This window comes from Psammomys obesus, unplaced genomic scaffold (assembly GCF_907164565.1).
Source record: "Psammomys obesus unplaced genomic scaffold, mPsaObe1.curated_primary_1811, whole genome shotgun sequence".
Lineage (NCBI taxonomy): Eukaryota > Metazoa > Chordata > Mammalia > Rodentia > Muridae > Psammomys > Psammomys obesus.
The window spans coordinates 8,115,271-8,139,245 of record NW_026586662.1 but is presented as its reverse complement, the minus strand read 5'-3'; the positions used below and the strand labels follow the sequence as shown (position 1 = coordinate 8,139,245).

Here is a 23,975-nt window from a genome sequence, read left to right as displayed (position 1 = left end):
GGTTAAGAGCACTGTTTGCTTTTGCAGAGGTCCTGAGTTCAATTCCCAGAAACGACATGGTGGCTCATAACCATCTGTAATGTGATCTGATGCCCTCTTCTGGCATGCAGGTGCACATGCCAAAAAAAAGCGCTCATATACATAAAGATAAATAAATATTTAAAACATTAAAAAAAACAAACAAACAGGTCATTCTGTAGTGCTTGAAATAGCCTATTGTTGATGCTCATGTCATCAAATAAGATTAGGTAATTTCCTTTTGTCTCATTGCATTCATCTCCCCCACCTCCTTGGTTATTTACTCTCCTTTTTTGAAGCTATAGCTTCTGGATTACTGTCAAGTTTCTGGATGAGTCTGTAATTCCCTTTGATGATCATTCTGATACTCTCATTTCCAGAATCATTAGGGTCAGAGCCCTTGCTCTGGCTGCCCTAACAAGCCAAGCTCCTTCATCCATTCTTAACAAACTAATTAAAGGAGCCAAATTAATAGTGAAAGGCAAGAAAAGCAGGCTTATTCTTTGTGGCCACATTAGAAAAAAGGACAAAGAAATTCAGTGACACCCCTCCCCTCAAGTCCATCTTCAGGGTCCTGGAATGAAGTTTAGATTTCAGTAGAGGGCCTGAATAACACATTGCTAACGATATGGCTAACTTATGGTCCTGCCCATTACTTTCCCATCGTTATTTAGGTTCTGGTCTTTTCTGCAAGGTAGTCTGACTTAACCTTAGCCTTTTTCTTCTCCCAAAATGAGATTCCCAGGAAATTATGGTTTCTTTGGGCTCACTTCCAAAAGGAAAGGAACAGTGTCTTTTAGAATCATCAGTTTTGGGGCTGAAGAGATGGCTCAGAGGTTAAGATGGCTGCTCTTCCTAGGGGTCCTGAGTTCAATTCCCAGCAACCACATGGTGGCTCATAACCATCTATAGTGAAATCTTGTGCCCTCTTCTGGAGTACAGCATACATGCAGGCAGAACGCTGTATAAATAATAAATAAACAATAAATAAATAAATAAAATCTTTTAAAAAATAACCCTCATTTTTATAGGGTCATCAACATTCTGACTTCTATGGTCCCTGAACCCTCTATTCTAAGGATCTGTCTTTATACTACCCCAGTCAGTAAGTACTTCTATAGTCATAATCTAGTTCTCTGGTATAAAAACTGCAACCACCTATAATTTCACGTCTGTACTGCCACCTCAGCTATTTGCCACTGAGTCTCTTTAGAACCTTAAATCTAACAATCTTTGATGACGACGGAATCTATAAGCCATTGACTTTTCAATCCTCTCACTGGCTTTTAGGCTCCCTCTCCCAGTATGCTCACTTTCCTTCTCGTCCAGCTTCAGTTTCCACTGCAGACATCTTCATTTTCCTGCTCTTCCCCTTTCTCGATTGCACGCTCTAGGTCAAACTACATACAGCTTGCTTAATTCTAAACCACATCATGCCAAATGATGTCATTTTACGTTCATGACCACTAGCCTTGGCTGGCCAGCTGTTGCTACCAGCAAGTCATTTCTGCGGTTCCTCCACCCACGCTCACATACTCTTACACCCTAACTTCTCCCTTATCAAAGCACTCACACACTTCCCTTCGCTGCCCATCTTACCATGAAAATTAAAACCACTGGAAATAAACTTCTATAATCCCCCTCCACCTCCTGTTCAACTGCATCTTAGAGCATAAAGCTCATGACCTAAGCGAGGAACTGACTGCCGGGGCCAGCTTCTCCCCACGTCCACTGGGGCCTGCCCTCCCTCAACTCTGCAACTCACCCTCAGCACCCATGCTCCTTCTATGCTAGCTCATCCTCATCAGCTTGGGTATGAGTCAGCTTTCCCTTGCTGTGACGGAGCACGTGAGAAAGGAAGGATGGAGGAGGAGGAGGAGAGATTTGTTTTGGCTCAGAGTTTCAGAAGGTCGTGGTCTTGGCCCAATAGCTTTCAGGCCCATGGTGAGGCTGTACACCTTGGCATGTGCCGGCCAAGAAACAAAGGTCTCGGCCTCATCATCCCTTTCAAGGGCTGCATCTCTCAGAAACCTGCTTTCTTCAAACAGGCCTCACTTCTTCAAGTTTCTGTTTCCCAGTAGCATTGCCGGCCGAGAATTAAAACATTTTTTGTTTTAAATGCATTAAACAGAAATAGAATGACATCACTTCCCACCAGGCGCCCTTCCTCCAGCGCCTCTCATTTTGTCTCCACTCTCAAGCTGGTACCTCACTTTCGTTGCTTATTATTATTATGTGTGTGAGAGCACAGACAGACATATAAATACAACAGATATATAAATATGATGAGCCTGTTTTAGTGGTTCCTGTGTATATGTTTTCAGGGATGACCACTCCGCCAATAAGGGGGCTCATCCGTGGGAGATGCTAATTCGTTTTCTCCAGCAGTCATTAGTTGCCCATAGTTTTTCATCTAGAGGTGGGACCATGTGAAATTATCCCCCATTGGCTTGGTATGCCCACTGAAATTGCCATTCTTTCAGTTTTGTTTATGCAGTCATTTCTAGGGGAGACTTTCACAGCAAGCTTCATGGTATTCCAGCTCTTACAGTCTTTCTGTGATATTCTCATTCCCTGAGCCATAGATGTTGGAGCACTGGGGCTGTGCTCGCCATGTCCATTAATCTCTGCATTGTGTCCAGTGGTGGTTTTCTGTGATGTTGTCCATGTGCTGAACGAGGGGCTTCTTTGACAAGGCCTAGATCTTTGACACATGAATCTTTGGACTATAAAAGCATGCAAGTACACGGTCATTGTGTCCATCAGAACAACACCCTCTTGTAACTCTGCTTCTCCCACAGACCTCACTTCATATTTCTCCTTTTCCTTAGAGACTCACTAAAGAGCAGCTTGTACTTGCTCCAAGATTCACTCCTCCTGAGGAGTGGGGTTTGCTTAAACTTCTCATCAGGATTGTGCTCCAGGGGCTTCTCTGAAGACAAACTGTGCTGTCCCTCTTGTTGACTGCGATGGCCAATTCTTGTTCTCCATTTTCCTTGCTCCAGCATGATGTTTTTGATCCTTCTCTCCACAGTGAAAATTCAGACTCTGGGATCATGTGCTAATTTTCCCCTGACGTCTTATTTGAATCACTCATTCCTTGTCTCCTCTCCTGACACTACCTCATCTCTTTATCATCTTTTGCCAGAATTCTTGTCTTAACTCCTCTCTGTATCTAACTGTGTTTTCTTCATGGTTTCACCCAGATTCTCCTAAACACACAAGCTTCAGTCTGGTTGCCTCAACATTTTCTTTTTCACTCTTTCAGCCCTCTGACATCTGTGTGAGCAAATACCTTTACTAATGCCCTTCTATTTCAGTATATAGTGTACTTTCAATTTTCCTAACAAACCCCCAACTGCTACAACAGCCATGTACAGAAGAGTAAAGTAATTCACGTTGACCTAAGAAGAGTCCTAGATGGATTAAATACTTATATAGAAAAACTACAGGGAAGTGTTAATACTAGAAGTAAAATTTAAAAACAATTATTTTCATAAGTAAGAGAAGGAATCTAGTTTTGATCCTTATCAGAGCCATAAATGGAAAGATTGATATCTGACTAACAGTAGTTAGTAAAAATTCCACATAGTAAAAAGTGTTCCAAAAGCAAAATAAAAATTGCACAGAGAAAACATTTGACTTATTGCCCATGTCATAAAGAATTAATTGCTATATAAAGAACCCTTAATCATGTAAAACATCAAAATTTCAAATGAGCAAAGAGAATGAACAGACTAGCCAAATAAATAAAAAGACAGAATCTCCAAGAACTCGTGAAAAGATATTTAACTTAATTCATAAGATTAAAACTGTGAGGAGACTCCCATTCCATCTACCAAACTGGCAAAGGAAATAAAATATCTAACTGATAAAACAACAGGCTGCAATATTTGTTGACAAAAGTGTAAAAAACAGAACTAGCCAAGGCAAATAAGCATAAGACCACAAACTTACATACTTTGGTTCCACATTTGAGGATTTAGCCAACAGAGACCGATTTGCCCATATGATAAGATAACTTTATAATGTATACATGCATGCATCATTAATATGATGACCAAACTCATGTTTACATGCACATATGCAAAAATAACAAAATTTCTAGGTAATCTCCACAGGACTGTGAACTTAGAAAAGTGCTCTCCTGACTGCTGATTCTGAGATGGGGGGTGGGGAGGTGAGAGACAGGGTCATCTATAATTGGTACTCATTGTTTCATGTTTCCTTTCAGGCCCTTGATCAGGAAGTGTTTAACATCAGAGCAAGTATTTCTAGATGTTAACAGCTGCTGTTTGAAAAGGATGCTAGAAATCCTGTCCTGCTCTGAGAAGGCAAACATTGGCATTGTTGGTGTTTAAGACTGGTCTAGAGATAGAATTACACATGAGCTGAAAAGCGGGACAAGCCGACAGACAAAATTACATCTGAGCTGGAAGGCCCAGATGACAAGTATTCTTTGGAAAAATAAATGTGGGGGGATATTTTTACAGGTATGTGCCCATGTATACCATGTGCACTCAGGTGCCCAAGGAGGCCAGCAAAGGGTGTTAGATCCGGCAAACTCCAGTTACAGGTGTCTGTGAGCCACCGGATATGCATGCTGGGAGCCGCCCCTGGGTCCTCTGTAAGAGCAGCACTGAACTACTGAGCGTTTTTTCTAGCCCTACAATAGTCCTTTTAATTCAGTTTGTGCCCTTCCTTTTTATTATGCATGAATATCCTGTTGAAATGATTTCAACAATTCTCATCAGTGCACTGCTTTTCCTCTTAAACATTCCCAAGCTGAATGAAAATATTTCCTGCTGACAGCTATGGCCAGAGCCATTTGACTCATTCACAGCTTCAAGGCTGGTCTGTTATGGGTTGACATGGTGCTTGTGAAGTCCCAGTTTCAATCCTAGTTGGACCTGTGAGCTCTGTGAAGACAAAAGTATAGTACTGTATGCACTTGTCTTCCCTTGCCTTAGCACTGTGAGAAGTCTCCTGCAGATCAGTGGGAGAGAGGGTAGGAAAGAATAAGAGAAAGCACTACAGAATGAACCGTCCTTTGTCTGCTGTCTTTATCCAGTGCTTTCCAACAAGAGAAGGAAATAAAATACATTAAAGACTAGTGCAATTAGGAGCCTGGCGAGATGGCTCAGTGGTTAAGAGCACCAGCTGTTCTTCAAGAGGACCTGGGTTCAATTCCCAGCACTTACACAGTAAATCACAACTGTCTGTAATTCCTTTTCTAGGGGATCTGACACCCTCCTGTAGATATGTGAGCAGTCAAACACCAATGTACATTATAAAAAGAAAGAATCAGTATTAAATTTGAGCTAAAGAGATGGCTCAGAGGTTAGTTCAGTTCCCAGAAACCACATGGTGGCTCCCAACCATCTATGAGATCTGATGCCCTCTTCTGGCATACACCTTACAAGCAGACATTATAAATAAAATAAATTGTATATAATAGATAAATAAATAGTTTTTTAAAAAGACTAGCACAGACCTCTATATATGGTTTTACATATATGTGGTGCCAATTCACTGCTGGCCTGCATTCTATTTGGTTTTATTTTTTGATGGTGTATGAATCAAACCCAGGGCCTTACATCTACCACCTGTTCTACCATACCATAACCCATGCATCTTATTCTGTTTTGAAAATCAACAAATTTCTTTAAAAAAAAACAAAAGCTTTTTATTATAATTAGGAGACTATAGAATGATTAGCCCTAAAGGGAGCTTGTGTACTGCACCCCCTTCCCAAGACTCAGGGATCATTGTGGAAAAAGGAGCAAAAAAAGAGTCTAAGTGCCAGAGGCTACGAGGAACCATTGTCTTTCAGACACAGCACACTGTGACAGCATGTGTGTAAGCCCAAGGCAGACCACATCCCAGCAGGAAGAGGGAGGTCAGGCCTGCGATCCCACCAGAAGCCATGAAGCTATTGGCAATTACTGGTTTCGGGGAGAGGGTGAGACGGTCCCCTCCAAGAGTGCAGCCCTTGATAAACTGACCACTTTCCAGTGGGTGATCACACATCCAAGAGTACCTGGGCAGCCAAAGTGATCTTGAACATTTTTACAAAAGGGAAGGGGGGTGTGAATCAAGGAAGACTTGGGGAGACTAGGCGTGATTAAAACTCATATTGTTTGAAGCCATGGGGATATTGAGAAGCAAACACAAGCCATCAGTTTTGGCGGCAAAGCCTTTTTCTGTGCCACCTCCAAGCCCAACAACTTTCATTAAGTATTAACACATAGTAATCCCATAAGCTAATGGATCTCGCTGTGGCACTTCTGAACACACACATAGCATGCTCCAACCACACCTGTCTTCTGCCATCTCTTGCCCTCCTGCTTCCCTGATTAGAAACATTTTATTTGACATAATGATGCAAGCTAGAAAAGTGCACCTGACAGAAATGTACATTAATGTTCCGTTAAAGTTTTAAAGCATCCACTGCAAACCCACAATGGTGCACTGGTTCAGGTTCAGGCGATTAAACTCCTGTTGCTAAGAAACGGGAAAAGAAAAAAAAAAGAGCAAGATGCAGCTGAGATATGGATGAAGGGAATGATAGCCTCAGTTCAAAATATGAATTAGAGGCCAAAAAAAATGTAAGCCAGAATTGTTTTACATGGAAAAAATCCTGCTGGTAACCCCTATCTATGGAATAGGATTCTTCTCCCAGTGTTCGCTTTTCAGTTTGGACTGCTAACATTTACAGTGATAAGTTGATTTCTTTGGCAGGCAATTTGGTGACTCAGTGTAATCTAAAATCATTTGCAGTATTTAGCACAAAGTAGAATTTTTTTTAGAACACTTTTTACTGGCTCTTTGTGAATTTCACATCATGCACCCCAATCCCACTCATCCCCCTCTCCCCTCGGACCACCCTCCACCCTTGCAACCCTCCCCAACAGAGAAAAAACAATCTCTTTTCTGAAGCTGTAGTGTGTCACAGTGTGCCCCCAGCCTACCCTTTCATCCACACGTCCACACTTCTTTGCTTGCAAATGTTCATTGCAATGAATGGTTGGTCTGGTAGGAGGCCTCTGGCTTCTGCTACTCTGTCAATACTGGAACCTCACTGGGATCCTCTTGGATTATCTGTTGTTGGGAGTCCCACCAGGGGTTTGATAATAAAGGCATGGAGATATCTGTAGAGTATAGGGCCCTCAGCCTGTTTCTGGGGCAGACCCTCAGCTACACATCTAGACTCCTTTTCTGCCCTGCTCTTGTTCTGCTTCAGGCCAGTTCCAGCTACCAGCTAGCAGCTCTTGATTTATCAAAAGCCACACTCCTTTCTCCTACAAAACCTCTATTAGCATAGTGGGTGAGGTTCCTCAGTTTACTCACTCTGAACCAATCAGCAGCAGGACCACACCCCATCCATCTCTTAACGCCACCTTTTGGTCAGATTGAGGGCTATGTGACCTCCCCCGACGGCAGCTGGCTTTTAACTTGAGACTCTCAGAGAAGCACCTTTTTGGGCAGGAAGCAACATTTACATAGAGAAAGCAGGTCTTGTGGGCTATAGGAATGACCATATATCCTGCCAGCACCTGGTGCTACCAACACAACAATTAACAATAGAGTATACAGGGGCACACCTTCATAGCTAGTTGATACAATATGTGTGGGGGCAGGGCACCCCAACGTCGGCTCTTTCACATATTCTAGCAGTTCATCAATGGGGTAGATGTTGGGGTGGGCCAAATCTAAGCCCTGGACCTGGGCCTGAGAGGTATCTGAGCTGGTCAGCCTGCCGCTTTCCCTCCCTCATACCACCACACCACCAGGATGAGCTCTCTTGCCCTGTCCTGGCTGGCCAATCCAATGCCACTGCCAGCAAGGGGAAGAGCCAGCTCTCGGGCTCTCATGCCTCAGGGTTGGCTCATCTGCTCTCACACTATCAGGGCTAGCTCTACTGTGCTGCCCAGGCAAGGTGCAGGGCCAGCTCTCCCACCTACCATAGGTAGAGAAGAGAGAAAGGAGGAGGGTATCCTTTCCTGGCAGTACCACTGCACAGCTGACAAGATTCAAGGCAGGCTTTCCTACATTCACAGCCTCGAGGCTGGCACACCCGCAAATCCCGAAACCAGAGCCAGCTCCACTGTGATTCCTGGGCGAGGTACAGGCCAGCTTTTCAGAGTACTGCAAACGGCTAGAAGCAGGGTCATCTCTCTTGTGCTCTCATGTCGCCAGGGCCAGCTCTACAACAATGCCCGGGGTGGGACCTGTTCTTCACAACCCTCAGACATCAACACATGTCAGGGCAGCAGCCCAGACCTCAGCCTGGACTTTGGTAGTAATAGACCCCTGCTGCTTCAGGGCCACTGACCCAGACATGGCCCCTGGTGGCAGCACAGGCTACTCACATCAGGCTGTCCCTCACTACCCTCAAGCCTCCTGGTCTGCCTCTCTTCATTTTGCCTGCATCCTTCTGTTTCTCTCCCATTTCAGCAAGTGGGGTCTCAGGAGTGGTCTTAGGAGTGCTATGTCCTGCTCATGCATTATGGCACCAGGTAGGGGTCATCTCAGGCATGGTCTGCCTCCCCAGGCCTGCACTGCAATGGACAGATGCTCATCTTTGGCTAACTCCTCGCTTGGAGTCGTCTGTCCTGGGCCCGCACACAGTCTCAGGTGGGGTTCTTCTAGTCTCCGGCTCACTCCCGGCTCTGGGAGCCCACCCAGGCTTGCATGGTGCTGGACTGGTGGTCCTCGCAGGCTTGGGCTCCCTGGCACTGAACTCCCTGGCGCTGAACTGGTGGTCACCTCAGACTCGCTTTCGTCAGGGAGCGCCAGGCTACTAATCATTCAGCTGTTCACATGTCCCGACACTGAACTTAGACATGGCCTCTCTCCTGTCACCCACTGACTCGCATGTGTGACACACAGCAGCCACACCTGCAACACCTCTAGGGGCAGGACAAGGTAGAATTTTTAAAAGGCATTTTTAAAAGGAGCACGATGCCCCAGTCTTTAGGGAAGTGCTGTGGAGGAAAAGAAGGCTTAGGAGTCCATCAGACACGGTATGCCTTACAAAGACACGCCCTTGGGCAAGCCTGCTTAAGCTTCTGAGCCTGTCCACTCCTCAGTGCGCCCAGGAGGAAACGGTGATGATTAAACAATGAAGATCCTGCCACACCAGGCAGCGAAAGAAGCACAAATGAACATTACACATACTAGGCTTATTTTGTTCCTTTGCTATTTCTCACGTCATTCGTTTGTTGTAATACAGAGACCTACACCAAAGTAAACACAAGCGTAATGGACCTCCCTCTTACCTCTCCCTTATCTCCCTCAACTATGTGCTTTCACACAGAAGAGGCTCCTCGGAGTCTTTTTGTTTTGTTTCCTCAAGACAGGGTTTCTCTGTGTAACAAGCGTTGGCTGTCCTGGATTTGGTTTGTAGACCAGGCTGGCCTCTGCCTCCCCGAGTGCTGGGATTACAGGCGTGTGCTGCTGCATCTGGCTGTGCTGGGGCACCGTAAAGGAAGTCCTAGGTAACCTATGACTGCCACTCGGCAGTCAAGACACCATGGTGGAGATACCTGCAGGGCAGGAGCCCACCTGGTTCCTGGTTAAGAGACGGCTCTGCCACTGACAGTGACCAAATACAGTCAAGGAAAAGTGTTACCCAAAGCGCTACAGTGTAGGCACTGTGAATGCATAGAAGGGAAGCCAGAGTAATGACATGACCAGGTACTTCCGTGGAGTCTCCTCCTGGTCACTACTGTGAGTTCTGCCAGAGCCAAACCTCTTCAGTTAACACACTGGCTTTTAGAAAAACGTAAGGGTCCACTTTAAAAAGAAAAAAAAATCTTATATTAACCTAATGGTGTGACGAGCTTTACCCACAAGGCCTATCCTTGAGGAGTCTGCAGTTTACAGTATCCCTTAACAGGAACAGTAGAAGTCTTGTCAGAAATGAGGTACAGAAAAAGATGGCGACAAACATACTTAAATGAGGAAATAGAGAGCTGGGTAGGCTGAAGAGACAAAAGAGCAGAAAGCATTTAGTCAGGAGAGTATTAGGGAAAAAAGGGGACCTTAAATATTGTGTCTAAATTCTACCTGAGGACAGAGAAAAGTCAATGTCTACACCAGCACAGGTTCTTTCATGAATGTAGCTTCTTTATAAAGAGAGTGGTTGCCCCTGCCCCTCCCCACATAGACACGCGCACACACACACACATGCCTCACCAGCATGGAGAGCCAGCATGCCCATGGACAGAACAGTATGGGGATGGGTGGGAGGTGAAAAGGGACATAAATGAAGGTGGAATTATCAAGTCAACCTAATTAACCTTGACCGAAAGGGATCTTTTGCTTTCAGTGAAGGGTGAAGGGGAAAGGAAGGAGGCAATGAGCAGAGATTGAGGTTTGGAAAGAATCTAAGGAGACAACATCCTAACTCAGTCACATCCCCTGTGGGGAACAAAAACCTCAGGAGCCAGACTAGGCATTAGGAGAGGAAAAGGCCAACCCTAACATCTAGGCCGCCCTCAGTCTACTCTTTTAAAAACAAAAGAATACACTTTGCCCTGTCCCTATTGTAGCTGAGATACAAGCACCATCTTTGCTTTGTGATAAACATCCCCAAAGAGCCGCTCTCCCAAGCTCACTGGGACACCAGCCATCTGCTGTGAACCTAGCAAACCAAAAAGTCATACTCAATAGCTGGACTAACATATTTCGCATAGGAGGTGCCTATGTTACATACCAAAGCAGACCTGGCCTCCAGGTTCTCCTGGCATCCCTGTAGCAGGGCACAGATGGCACAACTCACCCTCTACCCTGAACTTTCTAGCCCAAGGACTAGGTTTTCCTATATAATCCAGATATGTTGGTTTCCCCCTCTCTCTGCTTTTCCTCTCTCCTCTCCTATCTGCACTTACCCCCTCCTTTTGTTTTTCTGTCTCCCTCTGTGTGGTGACTTATGAACCTGCCTGAGAGCTGCCCCCAATAAAACTGCATTTATATACTATAATTAGCTCATTTCTCCAGCGGGAACATGACCATCAGTTTTATGTATTTGCTTGAGACAGGGTCTCAGTGTACGTATCTGACTGTCTCATAACTCACGTAGACTAGGCTGGACTTTAACTCTTAGTGATCCTCTTGTCCCCTGCCTCCCAAGTACTGGGAGTAAAGACATGTGCCATTATGCCCATATTTGTCAGGGTAATTTTTTTTTTTAAACCACAGCAACTGGAAAGAAAACTAAGACATTTCCTCAGCTCTGAAGCAGCACTGGAATCTGTGAATGTCTTCTGAAGTTCTCCCCTCTCTTGAATCCATGGCACATCACTTCCTGCTCTGTACCCAAGACTCCGTTTCCTCTCTAGCCAGAACTTTCCTCTCCACCCAGGCTCAGTATAGTCTAAGGGCCTGCCAAGGATGGATGCAATGCCACCATCCCTGTTCTCTTCAGGCATGGCTATGTGTTTTTCTCTATATTCACAGTTTCCAACCCAGTGGTCACTATCTATAAGTCAGATTAATTAGAAATAGGAGCTAGAGAGACGACTCACAGGTCGAAAGCACATCTGTTTTTCCAGAGGATCTTAGTTCAATTACCACACTCACCCCAGGCAGCTTACAACTCTAGCTCCAGGGCAACCGATGCCCTCTCCTGGCCTCCACAGGCACTGCACTCATGTGCACAAACCCACACACAGACGTGTAAATTCACACAGTATAAAAAACAATAAGACAACATACTTTTTAAATTAGCATAAACAAAAGTCGAAATACAACTCCTGTTGGGGTCCAGAAGACGCTGGAAGAACCACCCCAAACTCAAGGAGCATGCAAACAACAAAAGGGTGTTTATTCTGCAGAAGTCCAGCATGCTGGGGCTACCACCCTCACACCAGGGCATCGGCCCCAAGGGAAACTGAATGCCCCCTTTAGAACGAGAGAGGGGAATTTCTACTGTGGCTGTTTAACCTCGATTGGGGTTGGCTGGTGCCCATGAAAGCTACGTGACTCTGATCAGGGGTTAGAGACTTCTCAGATCAGTATCTAAGCAACCTTATCTTCCCCAGGCCTGATTCGTCTCGGCTGTTTCTGGTTGGTTACCCTTTTTTCTGTGTGTGTGTGTGTGTGTGTGTTTTTCCTCCCTGCAACTCTTAGGCCTGTTCTGTCTGGCAAGAAAATGAATATTTAACCAGGCCCTCTCACTTCTCAGCCTAATTTAGCCACATTTCAAGGAACTATACAACCACAAGTGGCCAGTGAGTACCATACATGCAGGAGAAAGTGTCAAACATTCCTTTCTTCATCAAAAGTTCCAGTGAGCAGCACATGTCCAGCTCTTGCCGAAGCTGCAGTGTGGCAGGGGCCCAATCCTTAGCCCAGCTGAAAACACGACGGAAGTGCCGTTCAAGCTGTGAGACTCAGTACATACATAAAGACCTGATCCATCGAAGTCCACAGTTCTAAGAAAGTCCTACATGTACTCACCTGGCTTTTTGCCTTCCGTAGTTCTGCTTCTGGCTAACTGTTCTCGTTAACTGAAGTACGTCAACCAGAATATGGCTTCTGTGGTTAAAGGTTCACTCTTAGAAAGGCTGCACTGAGATCCCACATACACAGTGTAGTTGCAGGCCATCCAATAAAGGCTCTTTACTGGCCAGCCTTCTCTAGTGGATACCCCGCAACAGCAAATGTGTACTTGATGTCTCCCCTAGAGTCTGTTAGGCTCCCAATCTGTTTAATACGTTCCTTCCAACAACCTGCACGCACCCTGATTTTACTTAAAATTGACTCCATACAGCAAATGCACATAGACAGCAAATAACTGGGGGGAAGGGTGTTTACATAGATAATTGGATATTTGGGCAGCGTTAGTTCACTGGGCTGGCTGAGATCACTTTCACTGATAGAAAGGCAGGTCACAAAAGGAAGGAGGTGGCTCCATCTTTAGCTGAGTCTCCCTACAGAGTACTTTTTCTTGTCCAGATCCCACCAAATGCCAACAATATTTTGAGGGAGATTTTCCTTATCAACATATTTTCCCCCACACTTCACAATAGGGCCAAAGTTCTGTCCTGTGCTGCTAGTGAATATACTGTCCTCACTGCAGACTCTGATTCTATTAGGAACCCAAACATATTCTGCCTCAGACAGTGAAAATCAGACAGTAGATAGTTTTGTCAAAAATTTGGACAATACTGCCACGAGATTCTGAGGTATTGTAGCCAACAAAAGGTCACATCTGCTCTTGATTTTAGTCAGAAAGCAGCCTGCCTTTCTGCCTCCTGAACTTAGCAAAGACATGCCAGTCCCAGCACCCTGATCATGTCAGTCATGTCATCGGTGTGAAATTTCATTGGATGCCTTACTCAAGGTGACCTCAGACTGAGATTCGAAAGATGAAGCAGATTAAGAGCAGGTGAGTCACTGAGTTAAAAAGCCAGGAAGGGTAACTGAAATCCAGCACTTCAGAAGCACAGAGCTTCTATAGGAGGCCACGCTTCGTGACAAATGGACCTCATTTAGGCGAAGAAAAGCTATGGCCAAAGAGAAAGGTGGTAAATTGCACCCCCCAGAGATGAGCCTGTTGTGCCCGGCTGTGCTAAGTGATTTGGTCTGAGTTGATTAACCTCGTGTTCAGCGGACTATGACAGCTCTTTTTAAAGATATGAAGGTGTGGAGGAGAAATGGATCAACAGTCAATAGTGCATAATGCTGCAGGGGACCTGAACTAATTTCTCAGCATCTCATGGCATAAGGCAGCTCACAACGGCCTGTCACTCCAGCTCCATGGGATACAAGGCCTCAGGCACCTGTGCTCATCTGCTTGCACGTGAACGCATACACCTAATTAAAGACTGTCCCCCTCCAAAGAAAGATGATCAGGACCAACAGCAAAACAACCAGCCGAGCAAACAAACAAAACAACCCCAAACAACCCTGGAGTTATGGTGTATGTGGTAGAAATATCATTGCAAATATTTATGGCCATTACCAGCAATGGAATAAGAATGTAATTTTGTATACGATGCTTAAACTTTATATAATTCAAATGTTTTTGAAGACATTAAAACATCAGTCTTGGGCTGCAGAAGACAGCTCTGTTGGTAAAGTTCTTCCATGGCATGAACACATATATGTGTGCACACACAACACACAGACACTTATCCATGTTCACATATAAACGTGTACATACAAACACACTGAAACTGATGTTATGAATGTTCCATAAGCTGACTAAATATTAGAACAGTTTGAGATTATCAATCACCAATACACTAACAATGATGATATATGCCCAGCATCTTTCTGGCCCCTCCTTTAAAGTTTTTGGGTTTTTGTTTGTTTGTTTTGGTTTGTTGTTTTTTGGAGGGTTTTTTTGGCAACAGAATACAAGCCTATAAGGCACATGCAGAATGTGTACAGATGGGACGCTATGATTCACACGTTAACAAAACCACACAGGATTTCAGAGCAGAACGAAGGTAAGTGCTGGAGAAAAGGAGATTATAAAAGATTTAACAGAGGTAAGCCCTTGGTGGTCCCTAAAGACAAAAACTGATTTAAAAAACAATTCTGCAGGAGAAAATAGCACAATTTCCCAAAAGACCAAGTTTTGTCTTGCAAATATTCTCAGTGTGAGAGAAACAGAAGATCGATTCCCTTTGGAATCGATTCCCTGTGGTGATGGTATTTGAGTTTGTACGGTTGGCTGTGGGTCAGGGCTGGGGAAGTGTACAGCGTGACTACTTGGACAGGAATGGTTATTTAAAGGAACACTAAGAGTGACCTTTCCTAGCTAAGGAGTAGATAGTTAACAACCAGTAGATAGTTCCAACCAGCCTGAGCAATTTCTGTTTCAAGCTAATAAGCTCTAAGGCTGTCATACAAATTCTTAAGCAACAGAATGACATAACCAAGAGGAATACTTTGGCAGAAGTTGTCTGGGAAGTCATCTGCTGACCTCCTGATCCTCAGCTCTCGTATTTGACCAATGATACAGATTTGTTCTCCATTCCAAGTCTGCCTTCATCCTGGGTTTCAACACTCAATGGGAGGCTTAGTCAACACCCTAACTTCACCATCCTTTCACACCATTAACTCCAAGTACCTTCACTGCTGCTTCCAGGACCACAGTCAATACTTTCTGTTCATTATGTCAGTGTCACATCAAAACTTATGTGCAAAGAAGCTGATCTCCAGTCTTTGCGGCCCTTTCTTGATCATTCTCTGTTGGCCCACTCTCCCAACCCAACAGCTTTTCCTTGCTGGGTATTCCTCAGCCAAGAGCTCTACTTTCCTGTTCTTCTGTCTTTTCACTGTAGCCACACACACAACTTCAACCCTAAGTTCAACACCACGAACTGTGTCTCCTTTTAAAAAGACCAATTACTACTGCAAATGCAGTCTCATCTCCTGCACAGCTCAGAAATCTACTTGTAAGTGACCACATTACCCATGACAATCTTCCTTACTAACACAGTGGTTCTCAGCCTCCCTGATGTACAGGATCTTCCTCAGGACCACTGATTGGGCCCTATCAACCCTCAGTGGGACGGATATCACTTTACTTGAATGAGAAAGGCAAGCCTGTCAGGGAGCTGTTTCAACTGCCTTCCTCTGAGACAGAAACCTTTTAGAAACCTTTCATTCTCTTGCCACTCGGAAGATAGAGGATTTTCCTCCATTTCAAGATCAAGGTCAACTCCCAAGTCATGACTTTGATTCCCTTTCTTCTGTCTCCTCCAAGATTCTGTCATCAACAATCCTTTCTCTGCCTTTGTCCTTGGCACTGCTCTTTCTGGTCCTGTAACCTCCTAACTTATCAATAAAGTAAAGTCCTTTAGTCATTGAAAGCCTCCCCTGACATTTTTCCCCTCTAGCTACTATCCTTTCTCTGCTTTTCCACATTCAGACTTGTCCAAGCAACTTTATTAGCCAATTTTAGTAACGACAACCACACTAAAAAGAAGGAAATCCCCCTTCATACATCAACGGACTGAACAGAGGCCTAGAGTCACCATTCAAGGACCAATTAGAAAACTTTGGAATTCTACCAAATTTCTCTGTGGGATTTAGCATTCAAGTAGCATGTTTATGTCTCTTAAAGAAAGCTCAAAGTAGAGAAAAGTAACATGCTGATTTCAAATAAAGAGGTTAATATGTGTATTCTAAAGCCCTTAGTTGTATGAGACATGGTTAATGCTTAGCGAAGAGGGAAAGCCCTTCCTCCAAACATTAAGTGGGAGTATGTATTTCAGATTTAAATAACTCAACCATTTTTTTTTTCCTAAATTCTTATTCTGAGAGAAACCACTCTATTTCTTCAACTTCCCTTCCTTCATCTCCCCACTGACAATAGGCTCAGAATTGCTGGGATCATTCTGGAAAGCATTTGCAGCAATTCAGTTCATAAAGCCAAGGAGAGCTCCAGCACCGCCCAAGCAGAGCTCTCCTCCTGTTTGACTGGTGGACCTCTGAGCTTTCTGACACCTTGGGCTGAGATAAGGAGGGTCTTAAGTTTGGAGCAAGCTGGGTGTTTGAACCTCTTGCATACCACTGTCCCTCAGGCACTTCCAACACTGTACATCAACCACTGATACTTAAGTGGTTGTTAAGTAAAGTTCTAAGGATGAATGAACTGCCCTGGTGAGGAAGGAGTGCAGAGAATAAGCTTCGCTCAGGAGATGGAGAAGTAGGAGATGAACTAGTGACCGATATTAAAGAAAAAGGCTAGATATTCCAAAAGGGCGGAGTAGAGGGAGCTGAAGTCCTTACGCATACTTTATTGCTCCGTAAACCACGTTTGAGGTACATCACCTTCTTCCAGTCGCCTCGGGTTGGGGACTGATTTCTCAGTGTGTCAGTGACTGTGTGACACAGATGGCAGAACACCAAAGCCAACAGAATTCTGATATAGTATCTAATTGTGTTATCTATTTTTTTTCTGTGTTTCTATATATACAGGGAGAAAAGAACGAAACATAACAACAAAGGGAGAAATAATGAGATCCAATTTGAGGGATTTCTCCCCTGAAAAAGATACACCAAGGGAATTTATAATATAAAATACTTTTTTTTTGAGAGAAGAAAAATAATTTATTCATGCCTTGGTTTTGACTTACTTTATGAGAACGTGCTTTTGCCAAGTCTTTTGTATTGTGGTTTTATGAAGAGGGTGCTGCTTCCTTTGAAGTTTTGCTGGTCTTAGTACAGACAAGTTGACTAGATTCTTAAAAGTGCTATTTTAGAACAAATAACAGGAGAAATGAATCATGGTGCCCAAACAATGGTCTGGGTGTACGGTTTCATTACTTTCAGTTCAGTCTGGGAAATATGTAACAAGATTTTCACCCAGAAAATAAAAATGTTCCAATTTATTAGAAAGCGTGTGTTACTGGAAACCATCAAGGACAGAACTGTCATAACAGAAACCAGCCTAGCGACCTTGGTGCCAGCAACACTGGCGGCTCCTCGTGCTGAGATGACAAGCTTGTAACCTCTGAGGGGTGGCAGTGAAAAATCTGAAAGACGCTCTTCTCTAACAGGCTTTGTCTTTGTCTTGTTCCCCTTAATGTTGTAAGCCCATATTTCTTTTTTTTTTTTACTTTTATTAGTTACGCTTTATTCACTTTGTATCCCCCCATAAACCCCATCCTCCTCACCCTACTTCCTTCGACCCACCAATGTGATTTTCACCGCCCCCCCCCCAGGCTTCATAGTTATACCACTTTATTGAACATCAGCCATTGAGTAGTGAATACAAACCCCCAGACTTGCATAGTACCCAGAATATGACATCTCTACTGGTCCCACTTTTAATATATGCAACACACCAAACTTTGGGCTCTAATCTCACCATATCACCTGATAAAAAAAGGAATTCTTCTCTCTTTTTTTTTTTCCTTGAAAAGTATCTTTCCACACATTGTCTTTGTTTTGTGGGTTTACATATGAAATTACACGGAGGAAATTCTGGAGATAAGGGTAAACATAAAGATCCCCAAACCCAAATGTGAACATTCCCAGAATGCAAGTGATAAGATGGGCAAGGATGCTGGACTGTACGTACGACAAGGAGTTTTAATCTGTACCATCTATGACTAGAGGGCTGACCCTCCTTGAGTCAGGGGCATAACTGCTTGTGATATACAGGAAATGGACTTGTAAGGCATCTGTAGTGTGCATTACAGTCCCAAAATTATACAGAACTTTGGGAGGTCATCTCTAGAATAAGGGCATTGGAGTCATGTACAGCCGGCCCACAGACACACTGGTGGCCAATAGAGGGCTGAGAAACAATACGCTAATTGCTCCATGAATGTTGAGCCATCCCTACAGTCCTGAGATAACAGTAACTTACTTCCCAAAGCATCTCTTCTCCCAGCACCAGCCTTTCAGACAGAATTCTTTCCCTTCTGCCAGCACATTTTCATCAGCCCATTCACACTTGCTAGTGTGACCAGCTTCCCACTATTAGCCACAATGTCCCCCTCTGATGTGATGGTACTAATAGAGGACAAATGTCTACTACAAACAGGTCTCTACATCTGCAAATACAAGATCACTCTCCTCTTAAACAAATGGAGCCTTGCAAAACATCCATTTACAAATATGTACATAGATGCCTTTGCATGGGCGTGTCTGATCATTTGCTTTTCGATGTAAATTACCACAGAACTCTGAAGTACTAGGCCCTTCATTTCTCTTTACCTTCACTTCTCTCCCTCTCCCTAATAAATGATATTGTGCACATTTTACTTTTTTTTTTTAATAACTTTCCAGGAACAGATGTAAGGGAACCATCCTGTATTCAAAGAGATAAATGAAAGCACCAGTCTTTGGAACATCTGTCTACTTTTTTTAGGTTCTCTGGAGTGTGAGGTTATATTCTATATAATCTAGAATGACATGCAGCACCACTATGACCCTAACGCCACATGAGTGGCCTTATAAAGTCCACCATGATAGAATAGCCTTCTACAGAAAGACGTGTCTAAAGGAGGCACAGATTCCCAATAGCCAACATAGCTGAAACGAGATGAGAAGATAGTGTTGCTCTCACCATATTCAGTCACCAACCATCACTGGGGCAAAACTCAGTCATCAGCTACCATCAGGGCACAGCTTAAAAAGCTGGAGTCATCACTCAAGACTATCTATCCGATAGATGTTAATAGACAAAACAATGACCACATTTTCAGGACTGGTGATGTTATTTTCATTAGCAGTTGTGTTCTGGAAAGTTTTTCTTTTGCTTAAATATGATTTTGTTCAGTTGTATGTGCTTGTGTTTTTCAAACTTTAGTTCTCTTTGATTTATGTCTCTGTTTAACCCAGAGGCTTCTGTATCTGAACACACACGTACATCTGGGAGCAGGAACATAGTAGCCACACTAGCTCAGAGTAGACTGCAAATTCCCTCTCTGTTACTAACAGCATCTGTAACCTCAAAAAAGGTTTCACTTCATGCAGTATTCTGCCGGAGGCTTCTGAAAGCTAACAAAAACTAAGAGAAAGAAAACCAGTAACTCCATTCTCGTCATCCTATCCTTGATGTCCTTGAAAAAAAAAAAAAAAAAAAATAGTCTTAAGCTCAAAAATTAAAAAAAAAAAAATTAAACTGTTTTCTGAATCCTTCAAAACAAAGACTTACTGGGATGGTCCTGGCTCATGGCAACTAGAAAAAGTTGGTATGGGTGGGCAGACCAAGAGCCAGGAAGCCTGAGATGAGATCTAGACACACCAGACCACAGCACGTAACCTCAGCTTCTTCACTTATAAAACATGTATAATGATTCCTCCATTTTACCGAGCTCAAATGAAAGAACAGACTTGAAAATGCTCCGGGAAACCACTTTGGTTCCTCACAATATGATATTCTACTTGCTATGTCTCCTATGACACAGTAGAACACTGAGGCTGAGGGTTACAAAGAAAAGAAAGGAGACGAAGCAGAAAGGCTGGTTTCAGAAAAGCTCTAGCTCTGTTGCCCACTCTCCTCCCTCCTAGAGGAAACACAAAAGTACTAATCACAACATGACATTTTTCCTGATCCTAACATTTCTACACCTCTCAGTCAGAGCCCTGTCCACTTCAGGTAGCCTCTTTCTAGAATCTGCATTAAATTATTGTTGAGTTATATCAGGACAAAACTTTATGCTTCCAGAAGTTGGAAGAAGGACATCAGTACCTGGCCACTTGTCATTCTTTAAACAAATACTTATTCAGTGAAGACCTGTGCCAACATTAGACATTTAGACATAAATATCATTTAGACACAAATGAGGATGAAAGCCTCGTTTCCCAAAGATGCGTTCTCACAGTCCAGTGAGGGACAGACTTCTGACTCTCTAGGTCGAGAGCTAGCAGCACGTGAGCGGAACAAGACTGACTCTACCTGCAGCTCTCCTTCCATTATACTCAGGAGCTGGATGAGGTCCTCCTTGGATAGCTCCAGTGGCTTCTTAGTCTTTCTCTCACTTTCTCCAGATGGTTTGAATTGCCGTTTGACAGTTCCCGAAGCCATGACATCCTCCTCCTTCCGATTTGCCTTGTTCTTTTTTGCGTCTTCTGAGGGTCTTAGATCACCGGCACTGCCGATGATGGAGGAGTTGGGGCAGGAGACGTGCCCATTAGATGAGCTTTCTCCACCCTGGTTTCGGGACCTCATTCCCACCTGCAACACATGAAAAGAGACGTTCTTCATCACCACTGAAAGTATTTCTTTCCTAACACTTAGAAACTTATAGCAGCTTTACAGCTTCACCAATAAAGAAAGAAAGGGCAGCTCCTGTCAGCTCCTGATAGCCTCAGCTAAAATGATTATTAATGTTTCTAAGAAAATGCTTGGTTAGTCTTCAGGGAAAAGTTTAAAAAAAAAAAAAAAGCATCTCAAGCCAAGGGCAAGACTGGTATCAACTGTTCTCAGTCATACTGATGGTGTCGGATACAGTGAGAGGAGATTGGCGACATACCTTTAAGATCTTCCAAGGCAGTTTGCTAACGGGATAAACACAGATGTGAATTCTGAAGAATTCCGAGCCAGTAACCCTTAAAATTATCAAGGTTATCAAAAGCAATAAAACTGTTGCAGCCCAGACAAATAAATGTGATTGTGGCTTCTAGGATGGAATCCTAGAATGTAAGGCATGGCAAAAAAGGAGGGAGGATGTCTGGGGAAGAAGCATGGGAGCTAGTCATCAGCAACACACATCCTGGCTCGGTACCGCGGCGGGTCCACACTCACTGAGACATCAGCTGGAGGGAAAACGGCGTGGGTTAGACAGGAAATCTTTACACCATCTCTAAAATGGCATGTTTGAAATATGTAGATGAGAGTCTACATAAGACCATTTATTAGAAGATCCAAACTTGAAGCATCGCTAGGGGTGAGCTGACTATCGCAACAGCAGGAAACTCCTAGAGAGGACAGTGAACAGGATAGGGGATTTAATCTCTCCATCGCCCCTTTTCCCAAGGTGGGCTTTCAATATCCCTCACTAACAGTGATAAGCGTGCCAAACATTAGGAGAAAATGATAAATTTTAAAATAAAAAAAAAAAAGTTAGACAATATTTTCTGGAGAAAACGGAGAAAGCCACAGCTAAGATATGAACACACCCCAAAGAGGGAATATTCCAGGCGTTATATGGTGAGTGTTTTAAGGCCGCCCCTCTGGTACCTGAGAACAGGACCAGCCGAGATGCTGCAAACTGACATGCTGAGCTCCAGGGCTGGAACCTAAGCATGAGGGTGGAGGACAGTACTAACATCCCGGGGCTGTGCTACAAAGCTTGCCATCAGCAGTGAAGCAGGTGGCCTCGGGGGGATTTGAACGAGAACGGCCCCCATAGGCTCATATGTCTGAATGTTTGGTCTCCAGCTGGCGGAGCTGTTTAGAAAGGATTAAAGAAGTGTGGCCTTGTTGGAGGACGTGTCATTGGGGGTGGACTTGAGGTTTGAAAAATGCATGCCCTTTCCCAGTTAGCGCTGTCTGGTTTACACTTGTGGATCAAGATGTAACTCAGCTACTGCTACAGAGCCGTGTCTGCCTGCCCAGGGTCATGCTCCCCACCAGGATGGATGTAAACCTTCTGAAACTGTGAGCCACAAATGAACTCTCTCTTCTAGAAATCGCCTTGTCTGTGGTGTATTAACACAACAATAGAAAGTAACTAAGATGAGGCCTTATTTAAAACTTACAGTATAAAACATCCCTCCTCTGAAATGACTAAACAATAAGGTTTTCCTTATTCATTCCAAACAGAATGACTTTGTTATTGGAACACAAATTCCCTTTAAGAACCCAATCATATTTTAGGAACTAAGGGAGCTTTTTAAAAATACTTTTTTTATTTTAATGTTTATTAATTATACTTTATTCACTTTGTATCCCCTCATAGCTCCCTCCCTCTTCCCTTCCCAACCCCACCCTCCTTCTACCTTCTCCCCCCATGCCCCCCCCCCCAAGTCTACTGATAGGGGAGGTCCTCCTCTCCTTCCTTCTGATCCTAGTCTATCAGGTCTCATCAGGACTGGCTGCATTGTCTTCCTCTGTGGCCTGGTAAGGCTGCTTCCCCCTCAGGGGGAGGTGATCAAAGAGTAGGCCAATCAGTTCATGTCAGAGACAGTCCTTGTTCCCATTACTATGGGATCCACTTGGACACTGAACTGCCATGGGCTACATCTGTGCAGGGGTTCTAGGTTTCTCCACCAATGGTCCTTGGTTGGAGTATCAGTCTCAGAAAAGACCCCTGGGCCCAGATTTTTTTGGTTCTGTTGCTCTCCTTGTGGAGCTCCTGTCCTCTCCAGGTCTTACTATTCCCCCCTTCTTTCATAAGATTCCCTGCACTCTGCCCAAAGGTTGGCCATAAGTCTCAGCATCTGTTTTGATATCCTGCAGGGTAGAGCCTTTCAGAGGCCCTCTGTGGCAGTCTCCTGTCCTATTCCCTGTTTTCTAAGGAGAGCTTTATAAAACAGATTTTAGAACAGATAAATAAACATAGTATGATTTCTCCTTATGAAAATATCTCACATGAAAATGGTGAATATTCATATCTTCAAATGAATATTGAAATCAGTATCTCATGCTCTTTTTTAAAAGGAACTCTTACAATAAAATGGAATCTTTTATGGATGAGAGCTCTCTATAACTGTAAACAATATAAACTTGATATTGGCACACTCTTCTCCGATTGACTCAGAGATTATTTCTCAATTTTAGAGCCTCGTTTGTGCTCTTCTGGTAAACAGAAAAAATATAAAAAAATGATGTTATTTTATAATGGAAACCAGGGCACTTTGGAGCATATCTTCTGTATGTTATGACAGCTTATTTATAAGCAAACCTAAGCTTCAAGATGACTTTAAAAAAAAAAAAAAAAGTTGGATCCAGAGAAATGGTTCAGGAGTTTCAACTTTGGCAAGAGGACCAGAGTTCTATTCCCAGCACCTACATGGGAGTTCATAACCATCTGTAACTCTGATTTCAGGGGATCCAATGCCCCCTTCTCTACAGGGAAGAGGCATACATATGATACGCAGACATATATGAGCTAAACATTCATATACGTAACATTTAATTTAAAAATAAAAAAGAAACAAAGAGCATGAAAATAGAAGAAGGAAGAAGGAGAAGAAAAGAGAGACAAATAGATGGTGAATAGAGTTTCAGATTAAAGTCACTACCTGCCACAGGCCATACTCAGCCAACATGAGCTTCCCAAACTGAGTCTCAGCAACTACACACACATACACAAACAAACACAAACACACAAATACACACAGGTTGCTTTTATCTGAAGTAAAGTCTTCAGGCCATTAGAGATGATGGATCATATATTAATTTAATAACTTTTATTTAGAACACGATTTAACAGGATTTCTAGATAGTAGTTGCCAAAGCATGGTCAGTGGGGTGATTATTTAAAATGCCACATCCCTGTAATCAAAACACATCACTTGTTCCTGACTCTCTT

The 23,975-nt window shown here is 43.6% G+C and overlaps 1 protein-coding gene and 1 non-coding gene across 5 annotated transcripts in view; both read right to left on the bottom strand.

The window, feature by feature from the left end:
• Filip1 (filamin A interacting protein 1) overlaps positions 1-23,975 on the bottom strand; it is a 198,174-nt gene that overhangs the window by 75,459 nt on the left and 98,740 nt on the right. For all 4 annotated transcript variants that reach the window (XM_055602540.1, XM_055602537.1, XM_055602538.1 and 1 more), the window contains one exon: positions 20,396-20,674. In XM_055602540.1, the coding sequence (XP_055458515.1) occupies positions 20,396-20,674 (279 nt within the window). The remainder of the gene's footprint in view (positions 1-20,395; positions 20,675-23,975) is intronic.
• LOC129672904 (small nucleolar RNA SNORA17) lies at positions 8,810-8,941 on the bottom strand. The gene has a single exon (XR_008719583.1). It is a non-coding gene; the product is annotated as a small nucleolar RNA SNORA17 (small nucleolar RNA).